General features: G+C 42.0%; 2 protein-coding genes across 4 annotated transcripts in view; one reads left to right on the top strand and one right to left on the bottom strand.

The window, feature by feature from the left end:
• The first annotated feature begins 15,230 nt into the window (after positions 1-15,230).
• PIGH (phosphatidylinositol glycan anchor biosynthesis class H) lies at positions 15,231-23,074 on the top strand. Of its 3 annotated transcripts, none has more exons than XM_082649511.1 (4): positions 15,231-15,462; positions 19,475-19,684; positions 20,140-20,223; positions 22,415-23,074. In XM_082649511.1, the coding sequence occupies exons 1-4, from the start codon at positions 15,283-15,285 to the stop codon at positions 22,505-22,507; spliced, it is 567 nt and encodes a 188-aa protein (XP_082505637.1). In that variant the 5' UTR covers positions 15,231-15,282; the 3' UTR covers positions 22,508-23,074. The 3 variants fall into 3 exon arrangements, with proteins under 3 accessions (XP_082505637.1, XP_082505638.1, XP_082505639.1); XM_082649512.1 differs by having other exon boundaries at positions 20,143-20,223; XM_082649513.1 differs by having other exon boundaries at positions 20,176-20,223.
• Positions 23,075-25,125: 2,051 nt separating this feature from the next.
• Positions 25,126-27,378, bottom strand: part of PLEKHH1 (pleckstrin homology, MyTH4 and FERM domain containing H1) — a gene marked incomplete at its 5' end in the record, with an annotated part of 41,446 nt that continues 39,193 nt past the window's right edge. Inside the window, 3 exons of the mRNA XM_082649115.1 lie at positions 25,126-25,302; positions 26,231-26,377; positions 26,677-26,763. Coding sequence (XP_082505241.1) covers positions 25,141-25,302; positions 26,231-26,377; positions 26,677-26,763 — 396 coding nt within the window. The 3' untranslated portion in view covers positions 25,126-25,140. The remainder of the gene's footprint in view (positions 25,303-26,230; positions 26,378-26,676; positions 26,764-27,378) is intronic.

Raw genomic sequence — 27,378 nt, forward strand, 5'->3', positions numbered from 1 at the left:
CCTATTTTAGATGGGAAGGTTAGGATTTACAAAGTACCTTCCAGGAGTTTTAAATTCTTTACCTGAATAACTGGAGCACTGGTTATTAAAAACCAAACATAGCAACATATCTGGACTACTTCTAAATTTCAGCGAGGCTAAAGAGCTGAAAGTAACTGCTTAAAGTTTTAATAATAATAATATTTTAATAACAATAACCAACTAAAGTTCTAAGAACGTTTAGCCCTCTAACAATTCCATAAAGTAGGGACTATTTTAAAGACGAGATTACAGGATCAGAGAAGATAATTTACTTTTCCAAAGTCAGGTAGCTTGTAAGTTGGTAGAGCTATGTGACTCTAGATTCCAAGTTCTTATCCATGACTAGTGTCTTGCAGGAATGGCTTGCAGGAATCTGGACGTTAGTCCTACCAAAAATAAATTTTTAGGTGCTACCCTGGTGGCGCAGCGGTTAAGAATCTGCCTGCCAATGCAGGAGACACGGGTTCGAGCCCTGGTCCGGGAAGATCCCACGTGTCGCGGAGCAGCTAAGACCGTGCGCCACAACTACTGAGCCTGTGCTCTAGAACCCGCGAGCCACAGCTACTGAGTCCGCGTGCCGCAACTACTGAAGCCCGTGCTCTGCAACAAGAGAAGCCACCGCAATGAGAAGCCCGCGCACCGCTAAGAATAGCTCCCGCTCACCACAACTAGAGAAAGCCCGCCAGCAGCAACGAAGACCCAACGCAGCCAAAACTAAAATAAATAAATTTATTTTCTTAAGTTATTAAAGATAATATTCTGAAATTACATAAAAGAATGAATTTTTAGAAATTTACTTTAAAACTTGTAGTACTCTTATTATAGCATAGTTTTAGGACCCTTCCTCAGGTCCAAACCAGCTGATTCTGTTTTTCTTCTTCCTTTATAGGATGACCTAGAGATTCTGCCTCTTTAATTCAGTGGCTGCCAACACATACTCTATCCCTTGATAGGTTGCTGGGAGTGTGTGTTGGGGGTGAGGGTGGTGAGTAGATAAGACCTGATTATGGTGTTGGGCGAGTTCCCTGGGGTAAATACTCCCCCACAGCTACCATTTCAAGCTACCATAGTGATGTCACTGAACATGGAGCTGGGAAACGGTGCTCACTATATAATGTTTCCACCATACATATACAATCAACATAAATAACCTCAAGAGCATAAAAAATAGTAAGACACAGTAAAATAATTAGGCATAAAGTTTTGAGTGTATATTATCTTTGTTTTTAACATAATTTACTTGTAAGTTTATATAATTTGACTTTTAATGATGGCAGTGTTTAACAACTGGCTTGCAAAATTCCTGAAAATTTAACAGTAGGGTTTTGCAGGTGGCTAAAAGCAGGTTCCAGCACAACACTGTTTACTGCAAATCCAAGGGAACTCAGAAAGGACTAAATTGCAAATTCTCAAAGGCAGGAACCATGACTTTTTCTATTCATCGTTTGGTCCTTTCCTGAGTACAGTGCTTGGCACATAGCAGGAGCTTGGTAAATAATAAACAAATCTTCCAGATTCTTATGAAACCCTTACTCATAGTCCTTGGTCTATGGCTCTGATATGGTAAGTGAAAATTCCCAAAGATTTCTTTTGGGACTTCTGCTTTTACATACTAAAGGGCTGAGCTCATTGACCACACCTTTTGACAAAATTTAGAGCCTCTTAATTTAAGATATTCATTCATTCATTTATTGTCAATATTTAACGTGCAAAACATTGTTCTATGTGCTGCTGATAAAGATGAAGACAGATAATATCTCATCACTCCCAGTACTTACCTTCTAGTGGGGAAAACAGTCAAGTAGATACATAATTTCAGATGGCAGTAAATTCTATGGAGAAAATTATGCAGGGTAATGGGACAGGACATGATGTTTTAGAGAGGGGTGTCGAGAAAGGCCTCTCCAAACTGACATTTGAGCCAAAGACCTGAATGACGAGAAGGAGCTGCCATAACAAGTTCTAGGGAAAGAGCCTTCCAGGCTTACGGGAACAGCAAGATCAAAAACCCCGAAGTTGAAACCTGCTTGTGGGTCAGAGAAAGAACAAGAATGCCCGTATAGCCCAAACGTGCAGAGCAGAGGAAGCACGGTGACTTGGGTCAGACTGGTAGGTGGGGGGTCAGGTCTCAGGGGTAGCGTTGAAGAGCATAAACTTCAGAAGACTTTTTTACACAAAGGGTTAATGGTCCTGAGTCTGCATTAGGGAGTTGGGAAAATGTGGTCCCTTCTTTCTCACGTTTCCATCCTGGAGCTGAGAGAATTAACATAACAACCCTAGAATACGGTTAAAGTAAGGAAGCAAAGGATGAGTTCTACGGAGAGTAAAACTTAGGAGTCTGTTTACCATGCAATGGAGATTCCTGGGTTCAGTAGAGAGGCGGGAGTGAAGGGACTAGAGGAGGGGGCATAAGAGTAAGTGACTGGTTTCATTGCCTGCCCAACCAGCAGCCCTGTGTGGAGGCAGGTGCCTGAGCCCCTCACATACTCATCACTTCCCCTCCCCCTCCCCTACCACCACCACCACAACACAGAGGGGTTTTTATCTGGGGCCCTGATCAGTGATGGAGGAGTGAAAGCAGACCAATGGCTGCCATCAAGGGCCAAATGAAATTTAGGTGTGAAATCTCTTTTAGTGCCAGCAGAGGCTGGGGCTGCCGAAGACACGGAACACTTTGTCCTTTGTTCAGGTTCCAAACTGAAAACGAGCTTCGGGCCCTTTGCACTTTACTGTTCTTTCTATTGGGAACCTTACATCTTCTCCCTCCCTCCCTTCCCTTCCTTAATTTCTTCTCATTCTTCAGGTTTTCATTTTGAAGTTACTTCTTCAGAGAAGCCTCTCCAGACCTTCCAAAGCTGAGTTAGTCATAATAGTACTTGCTAACATTACTGAATGATTACTATATACTAGATACCTGCTCAACACTTTGCAAGTGTTAATTAAATTCTCATCGCAAGGCAGTGAGGTAGGCACTGGTATTATCTCCATTTACGATATGGTAACCAAGACCTGGTAAGGCTAAGTCATTTGCTCAAGGTCACAGAGTAAGGAGTCAAAAGCAGAATCCAAAACCAAGTCAGATCAAGGGTATTAATTACCCCTCCCATGGTTCACTTAATCCTCTGATTTACAATTGCCTATTTAGAGGATTATTTCTTTCTCCTGGAGAGCAGCTTGTTTGAGAGCCTGAATGGTATCTTACTATCATTTAACACAGTGCTACATGAAGGGTGTTCAATAAATTTGTATTGAATAAATAGATATTAAATGACATGTGTCTTTTAAAATTGAAGTATAATTAATTTACAATATTGTGTTAGTTTCTGGTGTACAGCAAAGTGATTCAGTTATATATATGTATTCTTTTCCATTATAGGTTATTACAAGATAGTGAATACAGTTCCCTATGCTATCCAGGAGGACCTTGTTTATCTTAACTGTCTTTGAAAAGAAGTCATGTCTCTTTATGCTCTGAAAGTTCTGAGGATGGAATTACCACTCTTATATGGGACAGGGAAGATTTCATGCAATTGGCGTTCAAGCCGAGCCTTAAGGATTTTCCAGGAGGAATCTGTAGGGTGTCTGGGGAATGGTGAGAATAGTGATTTCAGCTAAGAGGCATGAACTTGAGTGATGGAAGTGGAGGGAGAGAGTCAATAAATATTTGGGCGCCCACTGTTTGTCAGATAGTGTTTTAGGATCTGGGAGTACAGTGTTAGAATCCAAGCTCTCCTTGAGACAGAGAATTGTAGGTACTGATATGCATGATAAATTAAATACGTGTGAAAAATAAGGTAATGTGGTAGAGAGTATGTATGGGGGAGAACTTTAACTAGTGCAGTCAGGGAGATGAAGGACAGATGTTAAAAGTACTGCACAACTGGAATAGATGGTACTTAGCTACAGATTAGGGAGGGAAACAGAGGAGAGATTTTAAGCCTGGGCGAGGAGGAACATGGTGGTACTAGAGTAATATTGATACATATAATAGAGAGTAGTAGAATAGTGGTACTAGAGTAATAGTTCTGAAAAGATGAATAGCCCACCAAGGTAGTATGAAAATTACTTTAAACTAATAATACCTGATTATCAGCCATAAAAAGAACATTAAAAAAAAAAAGAAACTTAATCAGAGCCTCCTGAAAATACAGCTGCCATTGACTCCCACCAGCCCACCCCACTGAGGGATTTTCCTGATTGGGAAATGACTGACTTTTAACACCAAAAAGGGAACCAGCTGCCTATTAGCGTCAAAAAGCCCAACAGAACTTTCCATACTTTGAAGTATGAAGCCCTAACCCCCTCTCCTTTTGTTAAGCTGGTGTATATAGCTTTACTTTGGCTATTCAGCGAGTTACTCATCACTGAGCAACTTTCTTTTCTCCTGTTAATCTGTTGTCAGTTAATTCGCAAGCCCCCACTCACTTGAACCTGAAATGACAGAGGAAAAGGTTTCCTTCCAACAGTTTTCAACCCTGGCAGCTGTTAAAAAGAACCTACGGACCTTTCTAAGAAACACTCAAGTCCATATCCTCCCTCCCCTACCACCCATTATTTATCAGGGATGGACCCAGGCAACAGTTTAAAACCTCCCCAGGTGGCTCTAATATGCAGTCAGGGTAGAGAATGCAGTATGAAGAGTTAGATCTTTCAGAGCTTCTCAGACTTTAATGTGCAAGCAAATCACCTGAGACTCTTGTTAAGCTCAGTAGATCTGCTGTGAGACCCAAGAATCTGCATTTCTCACAAGCTCCTAGGTGATGCCCATGCTGCTGGTCTACCTACCACACTTTGAATGGTAAGTCTTTCACCAGCCTTCTTTCACTTTTCATTTTAAATCTTCAGAATCATATTCACATGAAGGTAACTTACTTCCTAGGCTACACAGTTGTGGCTTCATCAAAATCACTTAAAGAAGTCGTTGCTACCCATCACTTGAAACTGAGCTGAGAATATAATGATCTAACTGAACCTGTTTCTCAAGCCTATGTCCGTCAAACTAGATCCATCATTTTAACTAAACTTTCCCATGTTTGGTTTATTCCATTAAGAAAAACTTTAGTGTACAAGGATATAAAGTCTCTTGATATTTCAAGGGCAGAGAAACCTCCCACAAAAAAGCCAGGTGGTTCGTTGATTTAAATTGAAAACATTAAGCTTTACTATCCTAAAATGGCACAAGATGGGGATATGACTCCAAGAAAAAAACCCTCTGCTTTCTGTGCTGTATCTGTTTCTGTAGGTTTCCTTCTATTTCTACGTGTCTATTTTTCCTTCCTTCTCTAGTTGTTTATTTTTTCCACTGTCATTCTTCCTTATATGAAATAGTTACTAGCCATTTTCACTGGGTGGGAAAACAAGAGGGTGATATGAAGTAAATTATGGTAGATTAACAGGCTGGAACACTATGTAGCTATTTTATTTTATTTTCCTTTCTCTTTTTAACACCTTTATTGGAGTATAATTGCTTTACAATGGTGTGTTAGTTTCTGCTCTATAACAAAGTGAATCAGCTATAAATATACACTATGTAGCTATTTCAAATGTATTTATAAAATCTATAGAAATATGGAAAATGTCTGCCAAAACATTAATTTTTGTTAAATTAATTACACTGAGGTGATCCTAATACCTTTGCTGCCTACATAAGCAAACCAAAACCTATAAATGCCTCAAAGTTAAGAAATCTAAACTTAAGGGCAACCAATCACAAATGGCCAATCAGGCATTCCAAATACTACAACCTTATGCTAAAGCTAATCAGATGATTTCCTTGCTTTGCTTCTACCTTTTCTCTATAAAAGTCTTTCCCCTAGCTCCTGTCAGTGGAATGAGAGTTCTTACCCACTTCTGGTTTGGTGCTGCCCAATTTGAATTGATTTTTTTCTCAAATAAACTCTTAACATTTTTTAAATGCCTCAGTTTATATTTTAACATTACAAAATGGTTTATATACTATCACTACAATAATTTTTAAAAGTGCAGAAACTAAGAAAATGATGGAAAAGTAATATGTAAAACTGAACGGTCTTTAGGACTTGTGTAATTTTTTTCTCTCATTCACATTTTCTTTTCTTTTTTAAAAAAATATTTATTTATTTATTTGGCTGCATTGGGTCTTAGTTGCAGCACGTGGGCTCTTCGTTGTGGCACGCAGGTTTCTCTAGTTTTGACGTATGGGCTCCAGAGCACGCAGGCTCAGTAGTTGCAGTGCACAGGCTCTCTAGTTGTGGTGCGTGGGCTCCAGAGCGTACAGGCTCAGTAGTTGTGGCACACGGGCTTGGTTGCCCCACTGCATGTGGGATCTTAGTTCCCCAAGAAGGGATCAAACCTGTGTCCCCTGCATTGGAAGGAAGATTCTTAACCACTGGACCACCAGGGAAGTCCCCACAAATTTTCTGTATTGCATCATCTTCTCAACAATTAAAAACATTAAAACGAAAGGACTTAAATGCTTGGGAAATGAAGATTTGTTTAGGTGACACAATTATGGGTGTATTTTCTTTCATAAAATTTCAGTTTGATGTTGGGAAAATAATAAACATATCTTATTAAAAATGGACAAGTAATAAAATTTTAAAAATATATATTATTTATAAGAGTATAAAAAAAACACCAAATACCTAGAAATAAGTGTAATGAAATGCACAAGGAGATTGCTGAGAGAAACTAGAGAAGACCTAAATAAATGGAGACATATACCAGGTCATGGGCTAGAAGACAACATAAATAAGATGTTAAAAATAAATAAGCTACAAGGATATGTTGTACAGCACAGGGAATATAGGCAATACTTTATAATAACTATAATGGAGTATAATCTTGAAATACCATGAATCACTAAGTTGTACACCTGAAACTTACATATTGTAAATCAACTATACCTCAGTTTAAAAAAAAAAAGTCAATTCTCCCTAAATTGATTGACAGACTCAATGCAACCCAAGCAGGATTTCTGGTGAAAATACAAAGAACCTAGAACAGCCAACACAGTCTTGAAGTAAAATATCAAAGCTGGAAGACTTAACACAATGAGAAATCAAAACCTACTATAAAGACAGGTTGATGTTGGCACAAGGAAAGACAAAAGAGAGCAACAGAACATAACAGAGTCTGGAAACAGACCGCTGCAGAGGTCGTCACCTAGTTTACAATAAAGGCACCACTGCCATCAGTGGAGAAAAGATGTTCTTTTTGACAAATGTTGTAGGGGAAAAAAAAAGAGCCTTGACCCTTATCTCATATTAAACAAAGTATTAAAAATGGATCATAGGCATAAATATGAAAGATAAAACAATAAAGCTTCTAGAAAAAAAAAGGAATCGAATATTTTCATGAACTTGAGGCAGGCAAAGTTTCTTAAACAAAACATACAACAGCACTAACCATAAAGGAAAATATTGCTAACTTAGACTTCATTACAATTAAAACCTCTGTTCATCAAAAGACACCATTTAAGAATATGAAAAAGTAAGGCATAGACTATATTTTACTGCATGGATGATAACCCCTCAATAAAAAATTGTTTTATATGGACAGATAAAGAAAACTCTGCTTCTGAAAGATGGGGTTGTCTACTGAAAAAAAATGCACAACCCAAAAGTTGAGAATTATGTTTTATTTGCTGGCTTACTAAAGACTTCAGCCCGGGAGACAGCCTCTCAGAAGCTCTGAGGGACTGCTCCAAAGAGGTAAGGGAGGAGCCAGGATATATAGGAGTTTTTGCAACAAACAAACAAAAACAAAAAAACCCAAGTAGTCAGAACACAAAAAGATTACTGCTAATTAAGGAAAAACCAGGCATCTCAAGTTAATGAATTTAGCACTTTTCTAAGTATGGGAAGATGCAAGAGTCTGGGCTTAATGAAATTATTCCTTTGATATGCACCTTAACTACCTAGGGCCAGTACCCTAGTTTTTCCTCCATCCTGAGCTCCCCTCTGTGCACCACTAGGGGCATAGCTGCAGTGACTGATGTCTTTTCTTAAAAAATTAATTTACTTAATTTATTTATTTTTGGCTGCATTAAGACTTCGTTGCTGTGCGTGGGCTTCCTCTAGTTGTGGTGAGCAGGGGCTACTCTTCGTTGTGGTGCGTAGGCTTCTCATTGTGGTGGCTTATCTTGTTGCAGAGCACGGGCTCTAGGCACGAGGGCTTCAGTAGTTGTGGCATGCAGGCTCAGTAGTTGTGACTCACGGGCCTAGTTGCTCCATGGCATGTGGGATCTTCCCGGACCAGGGCTCAAACCTGTGTACCCTGCATTGGCAGATGGATTCTCAACCACTGCGCCACCAGGGAAGCCCAGTGACTGATGTCTTGATGGCCTCAACATCCTTTGTTTACTGAAATGGCAAGTGACATTCTTTGTCCACAAGGCAGACATACCTTTCCCTATCCTTCCCATTAAGAACAGCTAAAGGGCTTACCTGGCGGCGCAGTGGTTGAGAGTCTGCCTGCCAATGCAGGGGACACGGGTTCGTGCCGCGGTCCGGGAAGATCCCACATGCCGCGGAGCGGCTGGGCCCGTGAGCCATGGCCGCTGAGCCTGCGCGTCCGGAGCCTGTTGTGCTCCGCAACGGGAGAGGCCACAACAGTGAGAGGCTCGCGTACCGCAAAAAAAAAAAAAAAAAAAAAGAACAACTAAAATCCTTGGACATTTTATATGAAACAAACAAAAGAAGACTCTGAAAGATGGAGAGAAGGAGGCTGACTAGGGACCCTAGAAGGACACAGTGGTGAGTTCCCTGGGTTTTCTTTTTCCCTCATATGTCCCAGACTGCATGCTGGAGAAGATGGCCTACGGAAACCTCTGTAGGGAATTGAAGAAATGCGCTACAGAAACCTGTTCTCTTTAGCCAAAAGACAAAATAAAGAGCAGCCTAGCAACACAGAAAACTTTTAGACAATAACTACTTTACTCCAGCGCAACACTACAGAAAAAACTGCAGCCCCATCATCATCCCTGCCACAAAGGCCGAGGGGGGTAATCTAGACTTTCACCTTCACTAGGCTGTAAAGAGGAGCCCCACCCTGCTGCTGGGGCGACATCAGAGAAGGCTGAGTGGTAATAGCTTCTGCTAGTGCCACCCTGTGGTGTCAGTGGAGATCGTGTGGGAAGCCTGGACTTCCACAGCCACCCAGAAGTTACAAGGAACGCCTCCCCACCAGGTGTCAATGGAGGCCAAGTGGGGAACCTGGACGCTGCCCCTACCTAGTGATGTGGTGGTGCCCTTCTACCTCTGCTGGAGCAGCATCAGTGTGTTAGCAACCTGGGCCGCTGGACTCTTTAATCAATAGATATTGAGAAGAGACCGGACAAGAATTCCAGGCAAGGCTTTATTGGGGCTCATGCTGCAGCAGGAGGGAGTGAAAACAAGTCAGGTGCCCATGCTCGCTCCACAAGAGGAGCTGCTTGGGTCCTTAAAAGGGGTAAGAATGGGCACATACGTGGGTTGGGCAGGAGGTGTAGATTAGGTGGTCTGCCCACACTCTTGGTGGTGCTGTGTGAAGGGATCATAAACAGTACCCAGCTTTTGCTCCTGGAACCTTAGAAGTGGCAGTTGGTTTGAGTTTTTTCTGTATCTTATTGTTCATAATTGCCCCAACTGCCCATGCATGCAGTTATTTTTAGTCCCTTATAGTTGCTTTGTATTCTGTTGCTTGAGGGGACATTTGTCCAGGTTCAAGCACTCCAGTAAATGGTCCCAGGTCCCAGATCCCAGCCCATCTCAAGTGGAGACCTGCTATAACAGAAGATTTAAATAAGATACAAAATCTCATAATATTAAAAGTGCTCAGGTTTCTAGCTAAAGTCATTCATCAGAAAAATCTCCACTTGAAAGACAATAGACAATCAACAGATGCCAATACCAAGATGACATGGTTGTTAGAATTATCTGACCAGGATTTTAAGTAGCCATAATAAAAATGCTTCAACAAGCAATTACAAACACATTTAAAACAGTTGAAAAAATTGGGTCTCAGTAAAGAATAGAAGATATCAAAAATCACCACATGGAAATTTTAGAACTGAAAAATATAATAACTAAAATTAAAAACTCAATGTATGGACTCAACAACAAAATGGAAGGACACAGGAAAGAATCAGTGAACTTGAAGATAGCAGTCACTCAATATGACCAACAGAGAGAAAACAGACTGGAAAAAAAAATGAACAGAGCTTTAGGGACCTTGGGACTATAACAAAAAAATCTAATAATCGTTTCATTTGATCAGAAAGAGAGGAGAAAGAAGGTGAGGCTGGAAAAAAAAAAAAAAGGTGAAGAAATAATGGCTGAAAGTTTCCCAAATTTGGCAAGACATAAACTTACATATGCAAGAAGGTGAGTAAACGCAAAATACGATTAACCCAAAGAAATTCGTGCCAAGATATATCATAGTCAAATTTCTGAAAACTAAAGACAAAAAATCTTGAAAGCAGTGGTGGAGAAACAATACCTTACTTAAAGGGGAAAAATAACTCACGTGACAGAGATTTCCCATCAGAAACCATGGAGGCCGGAAGGAAGTGGCACAATTTTCCAAGTGCTGAAAGAAAACTGTCAACCCAGAATTGTATATCCAGTGAAAACATTCTCCAGGAATGAAGGGGAAATCAAGAAATTTTCAGATGAAGGAAAACTAAAAGAATCTGTTACCAGCTGACCTACCTTAAGAGAATGGGTAAAGGAAGTTCTCTGAGCAAAAAGAAAATGCTGAAAGAAGGAATCTTAGAACATCAAGAAGGAAGAACAATGGAAAGAGCAAAAATATGAGTAAACACACAGACTTTCTTTCTCCTCTTAAGTTTTCTAAGTTACATGTGATGGTTGAAGTGAAAATTATGCTACTGTCTGATGTGGGTCTCAATGAATGTAGAGGAAATATTAAGACAATTATAAATATGGAAGAGTAGAGGGAGGAATGCTTTCTACACTTCACTTGAACTGGTAAAATGTTGATATCAGTAGACTGTGATAGTGGTTGTGAGGTAATAGAAAAAATATATATATATATATATTTATATATTGGTCTCTGCCCCTGGTTCCTGGCACAGAGCTCCTAAAATCCTTGTAATTTCCTAAGTGATAAGAGCACGAAGAGCATCTTTTGTTCTAATATTTGGTCTTTGACTTGGCTCCTGACACAAAGTTCCTAAACACTTTGGGATTTCCTGGTTGACAGCAGTGTCTTCTGTTCTAATGAGGTGACTCTTGGTGGGATCCTGGATGGCAGCTGACCACCAGAAAGACCAAGACATGATTAGAAGCTTGGGATTTTCACCTCCTATCCCCCCATCCCATTCTCCAGAGAGGGAAGACTGGCTGGAAATGGACATAATGATTGATCATGCCTACATGATGAAGCCTCTATAAAAATTCCAAAAGTACGGGGTTTGGAGAGTGTCCAGATTGGTGAATCCTCCACATATCGGGAGGTTGATGCATGCCTACTCTACGGGGACAGAAACTCCTGCACTCAGGACCCTCCCAGACCTTGCCCTCTATATCTCTTCATCTGGCTATTCATCTGTATCATTTATCATATCCTTTATTAGATAATAAACTGGTAAACGTGTTTCCCTGAGTTTTGTGAGCTGTTCTAGCAAATAATTGAATCCAAGGGAGAGGAGGTCATGGGAACCTCTGACTTGTAGCCAAGAGGGGAGCAGTCTCATGGAACTGAGCCCTTAACTTGTGGGATCTGACACTGTCTCCAGGTAGACCGTGTCAGAATTGAGTTAAATTGTAGGATACCAAGCTGGTGTCACAGAGAATAATTGTCCTTGGTGTGCGACCCGCACCACCCCCCAGCTCCCGCCAACATTTGGTGTCAGACGTGTTATAAGTGTGGTAGCAGGGTGAGAATAAAGGAGAAACACAGGAGAAGACTGAGTTTTTTTAAAAACAGTTTCATATATATAATGTAATACCTAGAGCCACCACTAAAAAAGCTACATAAAGAGGTATATCCACACTACATAGATAAGCCAAAATGGAACTCTAACCAAGATGAAATGTGTAATATTTACCTTTTTTATGCAAAGTAAATTATTTCTTGATCAGTTTCACAAACTTGCAACAAGCTTTTTAGTTCTTTTTGTTGGCTTTTTAAAAACTGAAGTATAATTGGCAACATTTATCTTTTTAAAAGGCTATTTATTTGGAATTTCTTTTCACTTAGATGGGCCTTTACTTTTACAAGTAAGTGGTCCTAAAGAAGACCTACTCTCAGTTAACACAGTAGCAATAATCAGTAATGCTATATCATAAAAAAAGTAAATGGAATAAAAACTACAGTGTAAGACAGTATTTTTAGAAAAACTACTCAATCTGTAAGTGTAAGTACTAAAAGAAAGCTCTATAGAAGGGTTTTAAGAATCCAGCACGGGCCATAAAAATAAAAAGTTAACTGAATTCTTTGGCTAGATTTTTTTTCTTACTATTCATAGACACTCAGCTTCCAAGAAAAACTTCAGCAGTTGAAATAAGTACCCATTTTATCAAAAGTAGGTCAGATTAATCCCGTATATTGCCACCACAATGCTCAATGCATTCAAATATATTTCCTAGTTCTGTAGTCACGACTCTTTGGAAAGTGTACGCCCAGTTGTTCACCAATCATTTTTCTTTCCCCACTGGGCATACTGATAGACCATGCTTCCTGGCCTCCTTTGAAGTTAGGTACAGCCATGTTTATGAGTTCTGGCCAGTGGAATGCGGGTTGAAGACTTGGCCTTAAAACCCTCCCATGCATGATCCTCCATGCTTGCCCCTCATCTGTTAGCCAGATGTAGAGGATCCAATGGAGGGGACCCTGAGGAGGCCCCAGGGGATTGTGAAGCCACTAAATGGAAGGAGCCTGGGTCTCTGAATCACAACTTGGCAGAAATGATGGGTCATCTGACCACAAGCACCTAAGTGGAACTGTAGACAGACAATAAACAAACATTTATTGTGTTATGCCACTGACATTTTTTTAGTAGCAGTTAGCCTGCCTTGACAAATACAGAGTACATGTTTCTCATGCTTCCTTTCTCTGCTTCTCCACAACTGAATTCATGAGGGAATTAGCTGTGAGACTCCTTTAATGACCCTGCAAAAAGATATTACACCTCCTCGGAGAACCTTGCCAATTGCTAAGTCTAAGTTCTTTTCATCAGCCTGCCCTTCCTTGCTGTTATTTTCCACCGAATTTTTGAGGCTTGTGAATACTCTGAAGTCCAGCATTGAGAGACGAAAGAATCACTCCTTGCTGTGTTTACAGGGTCATGGGCATGAGAACTTGTTGCTTCATATCCCAGGCGGCATCTAAGTAAATAGCAAATACATAGATTTCCATTTCTACTGGGATGCCAAACTGCGTAATCGAGTTACCATGACACTGTGATCTGACAGAGCAAAGTGATTATAAAGACTTCAGAATTCTATTACCACACTATCTATCCCTAGAATGTGGTATTTAATATAATAATTTAATATTCAAAAAATTAAGTACTTTAAATATATTTAGGTGTCTTTTTTTCTTTCTATGACTCTAGAGTTGTGAAACTTCTGAGCCTGCACAGGTTCTTAACTTTTTTTGGTGCCACAGATCCTCTGTAAGTCCGGTAAACCTAATGGACCCCTTATCACAATAATGTTTTTAAATGAATAAAGTACATAGGATTTCAAAGAAAACCAACTGAATTAAAATACTGTTATCAAAATATTTAAAAAATGTCTTACGGTAATAGGTGTCTCTATTGACACATTAAATTAGAAGATCTAGTAGTTGGTCGAATAATTACTGCAATTTTGAAGTAGTGATGAGTGGAAATGACATTTTGAGATAATTATTGTGAGATAAAGATATCTGTGGTTTCTATCGGTGACAAAAATCACAAGTATTGCTAATACTAACTGGTTTGTTGCCTAATTCATAATCAAAAGAAATGTTAAATTTCAATTATAAGTTAATGAAACTAAAGATGAAACTCTGATTTTATCTGTGAAGTGCAAGTTAAGAACTCCAGGCCTGGTGGTTTCCCCAAAACATCAACCCTGTTTATCTCGGAGTAGTGGAAATACAGATGGTTTAAACATTTTCTTCTTTTCTGTATTTTTCAAATTTTCCACAATAAGCAAACATCACTTTTGCATGATATTTACAAAAACAAAAAGGGGTGTATTGCTTGGTAAGATTCAGGGTATAAAAATAAAATTGGAAAAACAACAATGCTTGAAGAAAATCCTTTAGGAAAAGTAAAAAAAGGAAAACAAAATCCTGGATGAAGATGGAGAAGCTGAACCTGACTTTCATCGGAACACAAAGTTGGTGAGGCCTTTATGCCATTTATCTTTATACACAAATTCTTTCGTACACGATGCTGCCTCAGGGCTGAAGCACCATAACTCTTTTAACGGGCCACACAGGCACTCTTGGGCCACATCCCAAGTAAAAAGAAAAAGGGGAACCCACAGGTCACTAGTAGTCATGAGTTTAGTAATTTTATTATCCATCCATACCTTCTGCATCTTCCCCTCTTGCTAACCCTCCCAGCCAGGACTTGTCTGCCTTCTCAATGCTCTGCACAGTGGTCTGGGAGAGAAAACTAGACAGTGAAATCCAAACTCCCTACGGGCCCTACAAGACCCTCATGGATCTGGCCCCTACCTACCTCCCCAACTTCCAACTGCATTCCCCATGCGTCGGCCTCTCTGACCTTTTGATTCCTCCAATAAGCCAAACTTGTTCCAGCCTCGGGGGCTTTGTCTTTCCTGGTCCTCCTTCCCGGCAATTTCCTCCTCCAGAGCATCCCGAGACCAGTCTTGGCTCCTTATCCTTGGGGCTCTGATGTCTTTCCCCAGAGACTTTCCTTACTTGCCCATTGAAAGTCCCCAAGCAGCCCCTGCACTTAAAACTAGCTGGCACCGGAATCAAAGAATGAATGAATGAATGAGTGAAATGAACGAATACCTGCGGACTGCCTCCTTGGGGCGTACTCTGGCTTGGAAATCAAACTCAGTTTGTAGAGCGAAAGCACGTTAATAGCGGTTTTAACCTGTCCGCTCAGACGTTGGCCCCCCCACAAATCTCTGGAGGTCCGGGCGTGGAAAACCCAGAGAGCCTTGGGGGCTGTCGGCGCGAAACTGCGGCTGCGCGCAGCCTGGGGCGGGGCGTGGCCAACGCCGATGCGGGGAAGTGAGTCCAGAGCCGGCGAGAGGACGCTGGAGGGCGCGCTAGAGCGGCGCGGCCCGGCCTGGTGTGGGCGAGCCGGCCATGGAGGACGAGCAGAGCTTCTCAGATATTTGTGGCGGCCGCCTGGCCCTGCAGCGCCGCTTTTACTCCCCTTCCTGCCTGGAGTTCTGCCTCAGCTGCCCTCGGATCACCTTGCGTTCACTCACCGCTGTCACCTGCAGCGTGTGGCTAGCGGCCTACGGACTCTTCACACTCTGCGAGGTAAGGCCTGCCGGCCTCTTCCCGCGATCTGAGTCGGGGTCTCGGGTTTGGAAGGGTCGTTGGGGCCTTAGGGTCGAGCCCAGACCTCTCGCCGGACCCTCCTGCGATCGTAGGGCCTGGAGGGCGGAAACTCGCTGGTTCTGGGGACGCCATTCCGCTGCTGGACAGCTCTCTTCCTTACGTTTAGTGAAGTTTGTGCTCCTGTACTTTATCCCCCTCCTGGGTCGCTGCTCTGCTCCGTGGTTCCACCCAGCATACATCCAGTCCTTGCAGGACAGGCTAAAACTTTAACTTCCATGTACTCTCCGTAGTACATGCTCATAGTAATTCAGTTCCAAGGTCCTCATCCATAACTTTCACCCCTCAGAGGAATCACTGCTAACAATACCTTTTACAGTCTTCTAGAAACTGTCTTTGCCACCATAAATCACAAGAATTGTGTGCAAGTTAATTGTTTGATAGTTCTTCCTAATCTCTCTTTTTCAAGGCAATCTAACCCCCCCCAAATCCCTTCCCCAACTTCAAGTATTTTCTAAAGAATTGTGAAATTACGGAGAGGAGTGGTTTCTGTGCTCAATTTCCAGACTCATTCCTATTTTCTGAGCCTCAGTTTTCACATCTCTAAAATGGAATTAATATCTGCCACACCAACTTCACAGCATTGTGAGGGTCACATGTAGTAGCATTGTGACAGCCCTAAAATAAAAGGAATCATCCTAATTGCCCTTTTCAGGATGAATTTAGTTTCATATTTAGTGTCCTGTGTGGACTATATTATTTCAGGAGTGGTCTGACCAGAGCTGAAATACAGCAAGGCTATTTATTTCTATAATTTGGGTATTGTTTTCGATACTGCATCCATTTGCTTTTTTTTTGCCATCAGAGCATATTTCAGAGCATGGTAATTTAGTAGTGTAGATATATGCAAAATATATGCCCTAATTTGTACCAAATTGTATCTAAAAGTTTGTTCATAAGTCAGTCAAAATGGTTAAGTTGCCAAGACAGTCCTTCCTCCTCCCCCCAGAAAGATTTCATATATAAAATAGTTGAATATCAATACTAGCCTGAGCTCTGGTCAGGTAGTCATGTGAGGAGGAGGGAACAGGTATTTATTAAATGCCCACTGAGTGCCAACTGCTTTACTGAATGCCTCATCTCAACCTTAGAAGAAAACCAAGACTCAGAAAGAGTAATAACTTATCCGAAGTGATAAAGCTAGTAAATGGCGTACGGGGGCTTCAAACCCAGGGCTGTCTGACTCTGAAACCATTTTTTTCCCACTATACCATGATGTCTCCTCATTGCAGGGGGCTTGCTTAGGCAAAATTTTTAAATAGAGGTTTGTGTTTACGCCAGCTCCCTTTTGTACTCACCTCTCTCATCCTGGTATATCCCACTTACCCTCAACAAATGTCCAGGGCTCGGTAACCTTATCTTCCTTTAAACTCCGCTGCAACACTTCTTAAGGGCTCTGTGTACCAAAATTTCTTATCTTTCCTCCTATTCAAAACTACTAATTACTGAATCTCAGCTAGGATGAGAAGAAATCTGATGAAGGAATTCATTAAAACATGTGGCTAAACTTCAACCCAAAACGAATATTGAACTGTCAGATAGAATTTCAGAAAGAAAAATGAAGTATAGAAAATGCAGGGGTAATGAAGTTTGGGGCAGGGATTACTTTATAGAAAAGCTGATATGGATCAAATCCCCTAAGTATATACTGTTCTTCATCCCTTCTTTCCTCCCAGTTTTTGAATTCACAGTTCTATTAGAATTCTAGGTTTTTACCTTACTTATTCCAACCTGGAATGTCCTTCCCCCTTCCTTTTCTCAGCTAAGTATATTTGTCAATAACCACCACCTCCTCTGCACCAGTTAAATCCTGCTTCCTTGGAAGTCTTCTTAGGATATTCCTGTGTGCTTTAATGTCTCTCTTTCTGGCTTTCTCTCTCTCCCTTTTAATCCTGTCTTAGTCACTTCTAGTCAGAATCATAGTATTCTCCAAAAGGATTTTATATATGTTAATCTTGCCTCTAATAAGTCTGTAAGGGCCAGAACTGAATTTTATCTCTCTATTCTTCCATAATGCTTATTCGGTTCACACGATGTACAAGACACTGTACTAGATACTAGACATTTAATTAGCTCAAAGTAGATATTTCTGGGTCATCAGAGACCCAGCACATAGATTTCTCCATCCTTCATTTGTTAATCAACAAATAATTTCCTAGCACAGAGGTCAGCAAACTTCTTTTTAAAAGGTCGAATAGTAAATATTTTAGGCTTTCAGGTCTCCGTCTCAGATTCTTCTGTTTCTTTTTCTCTCTTTTTATCAACCCTTTAAAAAATGTAAAAAACATTCTTAGCTTAAGGTGGACCAGACAAACACATATCACAGGCCCAAATAGTTTTCAGACTCCTGATCTAACAGTTAACTATGTGTTATGTAGAAAGAAGTCGAAAGGTACCTTCAAGGAAAACCAGAGCTGGTCAGTAGTTAAAGCAGTAAACACAGATTTTATTCAGAAACTATTGCAATGGGAGAAAAGAGACTTAAGTATTGAATTGGGCTCAATTCTAAATATAGCAGGGACCAGTGGAAATGTATAGCTAAGGAGCAGGGTCAGGGGTCAGTGGATGGAAAATTACTAAAAAGAAACATCAGGGGTAAAGGGGGATTCTGGGTAAATTGATTTGACAGGATTCTGGCTGAAGGCAGGCCACGGTGATTAGATACCAAGGGTGAGGGTCTTCTTTAAACTCAGCAAGATTCTTGCTACAACTTGTTGAACAATGCAGGCCCAACAAGAATGGACACCAAGGTCCAGCACTTAGAAGAGCTTGACTAGAGTTAGGTCAAAGAGAGTATCTTGTTAGTAACAAAAATTAATAAAACACTTCCTATGCTCAAGGAATGACAGTCATAAATTAGTGAGTCTCTTGATTCTAGATCATCGATGATTTTTTTTCTGTGTCATCCTTCTAAATAGCTTTTTGGAAAAAAAAGGGAAAACAGTGCCACATGAAAGCAACATACCTTGATGGAAAGACACACTTCAACTTCAGAAATGTTAAAAGATTGTAGATGTCTTAGAATCAAAGAAGTAAATACCATTTTGGGGGCCCTTAACACATCAGTCATTTCATCTAGTCAGTCAACCTTAACACATTAGTCAGTCACAACCCAAAACAACTAAAAGAGCCCTAAATAGTAAGATCTTTATTATTTAACAAAACAAGAAGTCAGGACGAAGGAGGGCTCTAGAGGGCTTAAGAGGCTCTGTTGATTTTACTTTTTTCATCTTACTGCTCTTCCACCCTTGATGTACTCTACCTGTCCTCAGCCTAGCTTTCCACATGGTTTGGCAGAGGCCACGTAGTTGGTTTTCAGGCATCAAAACCTCAGGATGAAGGGGCCTTCTCTTCCTTAGATCTCTTTTTTGAGATGGACTTAGTTTTCCAGAAACCCCTCCAGCCGACTTCCCCTCACATCTCATTGGCTAGAGTTGTGTCATAGGTCCATTTCTGAACCAATCATTGGCAGGAGTGGGAACCAATCATGATTCCCTCCAACTTCTATTAGGAAGGAGGAGCGGCTGTTGAGTATTATCTGCTACACTGTGCTAAGCATTTTATTACTCTCCAGTCTGCGATTTTCCTACATATCTTACTGATGGAGCATGAGAAGAAAAGATCTGAGTCCTTAAGTTGCAATTTTGGAAGAAAAATCTCTGAAAGCGGTGTGATGCGTATTTTGCTGATGGAGGTTCACCTCCCGAGACCTATCCATTTGTTGTCTGGATGTATTTTATCATATGCTTTCGTAGCACTACAGAGCCCAAGTAAAAGTAGTTTCCTCTTCCTCCGTGCATGTTCGTCCCATCTGTTCACCTCACAACAGAACAAAGGCTTTTTTCCGCAGTGCCTGGAGTTGACGTATTAAATAGCAGAGCTATATGTGGAGGACCACTTGGTAACCTTACCGCCTGTGTCTGGCTCTCTTCAGAACAGCATGATCCTCTCTGCTGCCATCTTCATCACTCTCTTAGGCCTGCTTGGTTACCTCCATTTTGTGAAGATTGATCACGAGACCCTGTTAATCATTGATTCCCTTGGCATCCAGATGACCTCATCCTACGCCTCAGGCAAAGAAAGCACCACCTTCATTGAGATGGGCCAGGTGAACGATGTTGTCATTAATGAGGCTATTTACATGGTAAGTACTTAAGTCATTACAGGCCTCTCTGGATGAGGCAGCGCATGGGGTATGCCTGGATCTAAGCTGAGTCTTAATGCGTAAAGTAACTGATGTCACAGAATTAAACTTGAGGGCTCTCTGTTCCAGTACCTGTAGTGTTTTCTTTTTGGCTGACATGTCCTTAAGCCATAAAAGTGAAACTTGTATTGAAAACATATGTTCTTTATTTTTAAAGAGATACTATAGGTTTTTATGGATAGGGAGTCAGCATTTCATCTTTATTTTCTAGCCCTGCTTCAAAGTCATCTCTGCTTGTTGTTGTTTTGTCTTTTTTAATCTAAAGAATGAGAATATACTTCTCCCTCACTTCAAATGCATTCTTTTTCAAGTGTATGAAAAAGTTTTAAGCCTTCCCTTGAGAAAGAAAACTGAATTTTACTTAGATCTCTGCTATTTGGTTTATTTTCTTACAGCAGAAGGTGATTTACTACCTCTGCATTTTATTGAAGGATCCAATGGAACCACATGGGATATCCCAAGTAGTACCTCTCTTCCAGGTGAGCATAGAATACTTGTTTCTTCTGCAAAGAAATCCTCTACCTTTCCCCTCCTCTCTGCATATCCACGGCTTCTTATGTTCAGTAGGAATGTGAACTTCTGTTGTCAAGAGTATTTGAGGATACCTGAGGGGTATTTTTACTGAGAATTAGGATTTTAGTTATTTCAGAAATTCCTTTCTGAGGCAAATAAGGCTTTCAGAAATATTATGAATTTATACAAATTTTAGAGATAAAAACATATATAGCAACTTCTGCCTGTAGGTCATCATTCATCTGCTTTGACTCCGTCAGTCTGCCAATACGCGATTTTACATAGATATTACTGATCTATACAGACTTTTATACACTATTTTGTGTCTTGTTTTTTTATATATATACATTTATTTATCTATCTATCTATTTATTTATTTATGGCTGAGTTGGGTCTTTGTTGCTGTGCGCGGGCTTTCTCTAGTTGCGGTGAGCGGGGGCGACTCTTCATTGTGGTGCGTCGGCTTCTCATTGTCGTGGCTTCTCTTGTTGCGGAGCACGGGCTCTAGGCGCGCAGGCTTCAGTAGTTGTGGCATGTGGGCTTAGTAGTTGTGGCTTGCAGGCTCTAGAGCTCAGGCTCAGTAGCTGTGGCACATGGGCTTAGTTGCTCCGCGGCATGTGGGATCTTCCCGGGCCAGGGCTCAAACCCGTGTCCCTTGCGTTGGCAGGCAGATTCTCAACCACTGCGCCACCAGGGAAGCCCCCTTGCTTTTTTAATATACATATTTTCATGCATTTACAAAGGCCATTATACTTATTATTTAAAATAATTATATCATGTCAAATATCAGTTTATTTAGCTACCTCATTTACTAGCTTTTGAAATCATGTTCAGATTATTTTTTGTTTTTTTCTTACAAAAAAACACTTATACAAAGACGCAGACCTACTAGAGAATGGACTTGAGGATACGGGGAGGGGGAAGTGTAAGCTGGGACAAAGTGAGAGAGTGGCATGGACATATATACACTACCAAATGTAAAATAGAGAGCTAGAGGGAAGCAGCCGCATGGCACAGGGAGATCAGCTCAGTGCTTTGTGACCACCTAGAGGGGTGGGATAGGGAGGGTGGGAGGGAGGGAGACACAAGAGGGAAGAGATATGGGGACATATGTACATGTATAACTGATTCACTTTGTTATAAAGCAGAAACTAACACACCATTGTACAGCAATTATACTCCAATAAAGATGTTAAAAAATTTTTAAAAAACACAAAACTTATACAAACATGATTATAATCAATTATTTTATAGGTATGTAAAGTATTTATGTATGCAGTTAACTCTGCCTCACTGCCCTTCCTTGTTCAAAGGATTTAAGGAAGCTAAGCTAAAATTCTTTTGCATTATAGTTCAAAATTATTTTATTAAAGCTTATGAATAGTTTCATAGATTTTAATCATGTTTGAGATTTGGCTCCAGAGATTGGACAACCTTACCATACTTTTGTGAATTTGTACTTGTTTTCCTGTAGTCTTGGCTAACAGTGGGTTTAGCTATTTTTTAGTTTAGTATGTAGGGAAAGGAATTTAGAGTTATTAAATTTGTGTCTCTTTAAATGACAAAGAGACTTTTCATATTTCCTTGTAAGTGCTACCTATCAGTATTTTCTGTTTTAAACTATCCATCTCCTCTATTAGTCAAGTAGATACTAGATAGTGATTATGCATTGTAACAATTTATATATTTTGGGTAGCAAACTGTTATGAAATATGCTTTCCCCATATATTTTTCCCATTCTGTGGCTTTTCTTTTCATTTGGTTGTATTATATTTCATTATACAAAATAATTTTCAATATTTACATATTAAACTGCCCTTCCTGTCTCTGGGAACTGTTTCGCAGCTTGTGATACTTCCCAAGAGGGTCTGTCCTTGTTACTCTTCTTGCTTTGTCTTAGGTGGAGGTCATGAAATTTAGATTAAAAACTGTCTTTCGAGCTCCTACTTCCACAGTTCACAGGCTGGGATGTGGGCCTGGTTAGGGATTCCTCCTAGGAAAATGCTGTGAGGCCTGAACTTCTGCCTCTCTGAAGCCCACACCTGTACCATTTAGACTCCCTGGTCGTGGGTGAGAGATTGAGGTTGCACATGGACACAATACCACTAAGCACTTTACATTCATCTTGTTTCTGCATTTCTTCCCTTTGGAATTCAGAGTGCCAAGCCCCGGCTGGACTGCTTGATTGAAGTGTACAGAAGCTGCCAGGACATCCTGGCACACCAGAAAGCCACATCAACGAGCCCGTGAGTCCCAGCGTTTAGAAGGCCAGTATTGTCTTCCAGAGGAGATGACTCCTAAGCCACAGTGGCTGGTTTATTTTCTGTATTTTAAACCATCAAGTGGGCACAGTCCTAGGAACCAGTATGGATGCGGTGGATCTCAGAGCCGTAGAGCAGGTGCCTGGAAGCCTAACTTACTGTGTGGTGTTGAGCAAAGTACTTATGTGTATTTTAGTGTTCCCCTTGTAAGATTTCGTTTACCACCTGAGGGGAGACCTCGAAACAGTATGTCAGGAGTAATGTTGACGAAGAGCACTTTGTGATATTCCTAAGCACGTTCAAGTTTACTTTTTGTTGAAATTTGTAGAGCAAGACAATGGGAAACTGACATCAGATCTCTTGAGAAAGATAATTTTCAACTGCACAGTACCCCTGTATAAAAGCTAAGAGAAAAAGCAAGCCCTTCAGGGGCTGGTCAGTAGGAAGAAATGTCCTACAAAAGACTAGTCTCTGTCCACCTAGCTCCTGTGTTCTGTACAGGGTTAATTTATGGTGATTCTCTTAATAAACAGATCTCCTTCCAAAACATACACAATTGCTTGGTTCAGACAGCTGCTTTTTATTGACAAACACGATCATGGCATTTCAGTCACGGGTGTCTAGCACATTAATACTCTTGTTACTCAGCATTGTCTATGGTTTCAAAAACTTCTTTTGCCAAGAGGGGTGAGATAAAAGGCCAGACAGAAATTTGACTTTGGTTTCCAGACATGTTAAAGAAGGATAAACATACATACTGTAGAAGCCTTTGTTTATAAGGCAGTTTCTTTTATATAAAATTAATAAACTAAGGGAGGATTCCTGAAGGGTTGGGAAGAAGACAGGGTGGGGGAAATAGCTTGACCCCCAAATTCAATATGAACACAGCTCCATTCTTGCTTACTTTTTCTTTGGGATTTTTTTTTTTTTTTTAACTCCTGGCCAGATGATAATTCCTTATTTGCCTTAGACACACTCAAGATATTACAAAACCAGAGCTGTAACTTCTGCCTTTTATACCAGCCCTGGAGGGGTTATTCAGGAGCCTGTGGGACATGTGACATGTGACTTGGTCGAGGTAGAAATGTCTCAGCTAAATCCCAAATGCTGGGGGAAAGGCAGGAACAGAAATGGGAGGCAGCTATGAAATTGCCAGCCTGGCAAAGTCAAGTTCGTTTAAAAAAGGTAGACACTCTGATGCGCTGCTTTTTTCATCATGCTTGTCAGTTTAATGGGTGAGAGAGGGGAAGCTTACAGCAGCTGAGGTGTTCAGATAAACTAGTTCCAGCCTTGCAGTTTTCACAGTGTGCAACACACACACACTTTGCTGGGGTTAAAGGCTTGGTTCTTGGATGCTATTGCTAAACCCATATAGTTTGTTTGGCACTTTATCGAAAAATGATAAGACTGCCTTAGAGCTATGAAATAAAACTCAGTTTCCTCAATGTTGGAAAATCAGAGTATAAATGAACTCTTTCGTCTTTTTTTTTTTTTTTTTCCTGTTAAGGGAGGGTGGAGACAAGATCATCTCTGCATCCAACAGAAGGTCTCACTCGGGGATGGGGGCATATTGGCATCGTCAGGAAGACAAAAGGTGAAAGATACTTTCAACTGATGCTCTCAGGCTAGGACAGATAACGCATATGTGCGTCTGCCCTCAAACATTCCCAGCGCAAGTTCGCCAGAAGTCTTAAGGAGCAAATCCAGGCCCATGGGCCTGCAGGGTTGTCTTCTGTTTCTGACTCATCTTTGGTGGCCTCACAGAGCAGCAAAACGCAGAATGCATTTGCTTGGTTTTTCAAAGAGCAGGGGGACAAGCGACGACCACCTTCTCCTACAGTAGTAAGCACAGCCTTCACTGAGCCCTGTCCAGTTGTTAAAATGAGACAGGGAGAGGTCAGGTTGGACCTAGCCCCTGCCCTTGCCTGTACCCAGTTGGGCTGACGGTCCAGTGTGAGGGAGAACAGCTTCAGTCCCAGGCGAATAGCGCCTTGTCCTGCAGAGACAGGTGCCGCTGCCCCAGAAGGGCACCGCCAATGCCTCCTCGTTCGCACCAGGGGAAGGGGAAAGGTGAGTCTCCTCCTTTTTCTCCAGCCCTGCCAACACCTTTCCCATATGGGAAAGGAAGTCCAGTCTTAGTGAGTTCTAAGCTTTTGTTGGAGTTCAGGTGAATTGGAAATTCTAGTCCTTCCCTGTTCAGGGATGTCGGGAAAACTTCAAGTATAAACCCCTGCGTGAGGACCATACACAACATAAACATATTAGTCTCCCTGAGAGTAGCAGTGCAGGAAATTCTGACTTACAGCACTGATGCCCTCAGTAACCAGTAACAGTGGGCCATCCCTATCTGTGTCTAGAACTGGGCAGCATCCAGAGCTCAGTATTCTTATGAAAACAAAGTGGTTTTTATACTGGGTCTGGATTTTTAAAGGTTGGCCCTGAAACATTATAAGGCACCTAGAGAGTAAAGGCTTCATGGACACTGAAATACACATTTCACAGAACAACTGGGGCAGGCTGCAGGGGGCTGTTAGACCCATCACAGTAGTATCGCACCCGAGGATACATCTCTCTAATCCCAGAGGCACCAGGTGGTGGTGGGGAAAGGGGTAGGAGGAATATTCACAGCAACGTTGGCCCCTTGGCAGCACATGGAACAGAAGCAAAGAACTGTCGTCCATCCAGTTCCCATGGCTGGCAGGCAGCAGGCGGGTTGGGGGGTGGGTCCACGGTTGTGGAGCAGTGGTTCATGTAGCTGGCCATGATGAAGGTCACCTCTGCAATCTAAGGAGAGAAAGAGAAACAAAGGAATTGAACACTGGCTTTGGCTTGAATCCTGGCTCTCTCACTCACTAGCTGTTGCACTGGTTATATAAGCTTCCTGGGCTTCAGTTTGTCCCTTAAGTTAAAATACCCACCTGGGAGGAAATGTCCAAAGGGGATCGTTCCTGTGAGGCTCAGAGGCCTAGTGAAATACGCGTCTGGAGGTCCTGAGGTGCCCAGTACCTCCTGAGGACAGGAGGACCAACATTCCGCCCTGGCTGTCTCCAAGACAAGGCAAGGCAGCCTCCCTGGAGGAAGGGCTCTGTATATCCTCTCCTTTGGCAGGGACAGTATTGAAAGGAGGAGGTGGTTTGGCGAACTCCAGCTTTAGGGTTAAAACAACAGGGTTTCCAGTTGCTCAGAAGGGAGCCAGGAACTATAAATCAGAACTTTGGTTCCAGAGTCTCTGCAATTGTTATTTTTTGCATCAACATTTCCTGTACTGAGTAGGAACAAGGCCCTTAATGTGAACAGTTCCTAGGACCCCAGGGAAGGGGGAGCATGTTCAGAGTGTCCCACTTGTGACTAGTGCCGGGACAGCAGAGCCCAAGGCAAGGTGAGAACACTGGGCCTGCTGCAAGGACGACAGCAGCAAGAGGGCCCCCATTCAAGCCTGTCCAGTGCTGTGGCTGACAGAACAGAGGAAGGTAACGTGAGGAGTGCAGAGTAGCTGGACCAGAGTGAGTTCCCTCTCCTGCCAGCCCCCCTACCTGCCAGCTCAGCAGTGACCGTAGAGACGCCACCTGAACCCTCTGGGGTACTGATGATAGTTTCATTTGGGGCAGGGCCCTTCTAGAGTACTGTCATAACCCCAGTTTCCTTTCTAAGCTCCGAGCCCATCTCATCAGACTACAGCAGGGTAAAATGTTTTAGCAGCTTTCAGACCCACCTTGGGAGCAGCCATCCGGAAGATCAGCTTCTCAATGTGGCCTTTTCCAGAGCTCTGGTCTGAAGTGGATCTAATCACAAGCATGAAGTCATCCCGGCAGCCACCAAAGGTCATCACTGAAGAGTAGGGATAAGTGACGTGCACTTGCTGTGGGGAAAGATCCAGTTAGTTCTGGAAAAACTTTCCACCTGCCTCCTGAGCTAGGAGCCAGCATGCCCAGTCTCTTCCAGACCAGGAAGGGAGAAGTCCGAAGTGGTCACACTTTGGAGATCTACATTTTGAATGTCTACAAGCTGTGTCTAGACTAGAGGACAGCAGTACTTGGGCAGGGGGTGGGGGAAGGAAAACCGTGGTCACTTAGCTCAGCCCTTTGAGTCCAGAGAGAAGAAGAAAAGATACTGTCAGGAGAAGGAGGGGTCAGGAAGCCAGCCCTCATCCTCCCGTACCATGGTGTTGTGGTCCAGGATGCTGACACCATCCTCATTCACCGCAATCCACACCAGGGTGTTCTCCTTGGAAGACGGCTGTGCAGGCTGGGGGAACAGGAAAATCCCATCAGACATCCACAGCTAGGGATTCTGAACCACTAGAGCTTTCTGAGGAAGAAGGCACATCTAGGGATCTGCTAGGCAGTGATTTCCAACTTTTTTCTTTTGGAAAACATAGAAGATGGTATTTGTATAGCATGCGGGAGTAAACAGGCTGCTCGTGGCAGGAGGCACCTGGCTTGGGGCTCTGGCCACCTACTAACAACCCCGAGTATCACTTTCTTGTAGTACCTATAGCCCATCCTGCCATGGTACAGAACACAGTACACTTTGTTCCTGTTCCAGAACAGAGGCCAGCCCTGGCTGTTCTGTTACAGGCATGGAGAACAGGCTGTTTTTTCCTGGCTCTCAGAAACTGACAGCATTCCACCCACAGGCCCTCCTAAGTGCAAGCTGCATCTTGCTTCAACCATTTCCTAGGGACTATAAAATAATTAGGGAGACAGTAATGCAAGGGCTTTAGGCCCTGCCAGGGAGAAAACTGCCTATTTGGTGGATAAGTCCTAGAATGACTAATTTTCACTGCCAGGGCTGCAGTAGGGCAATCTAGATTTCCTGTCTCTCCTACCCTGGGGAGGCTGGGGAGAGAGATGGACATGT

Source organism: Grampus griseus (genome assembly GCF_964374135.1).
Source record: "Grampus griseus genome assembly, chromosome: 2".
In the NCBI taxonomy this organism is placed as follows: Eukaryota; Metazoa; Chordata; class Mammalia; order Artiodactyla; family Delphinidae; genus Grampus; species Grampus griseus.

What these genes read in the sequence shown, in the direction of transcription:
- PIGH (XM_082649511.1), top strand. Translation starts at nt 15,283, where the DNA reads ATGGAGGACGAGCAGAGCTTCTCAGATATTTGTGGCGGCCGCCTGGCC. An exon ending in GACTCTTCACACTCTGCGAG is followed by an intron (nt 15,463 to 19,474) that starts GTAAGGCCTGCC and finishes GGCTCTCTTCAG; the next exon opens with AACAGCATGATCCTCTCTGC. An exon ending in AAGTAGTACCTCTCTTCCAG is followed by an intron (nt 20,224 to 22,414) that starts GTGAGCATAGAA and finishes TTTGGAATTCAG; the next exon opens with AGTGCCAAGCCCCGGCTGGA.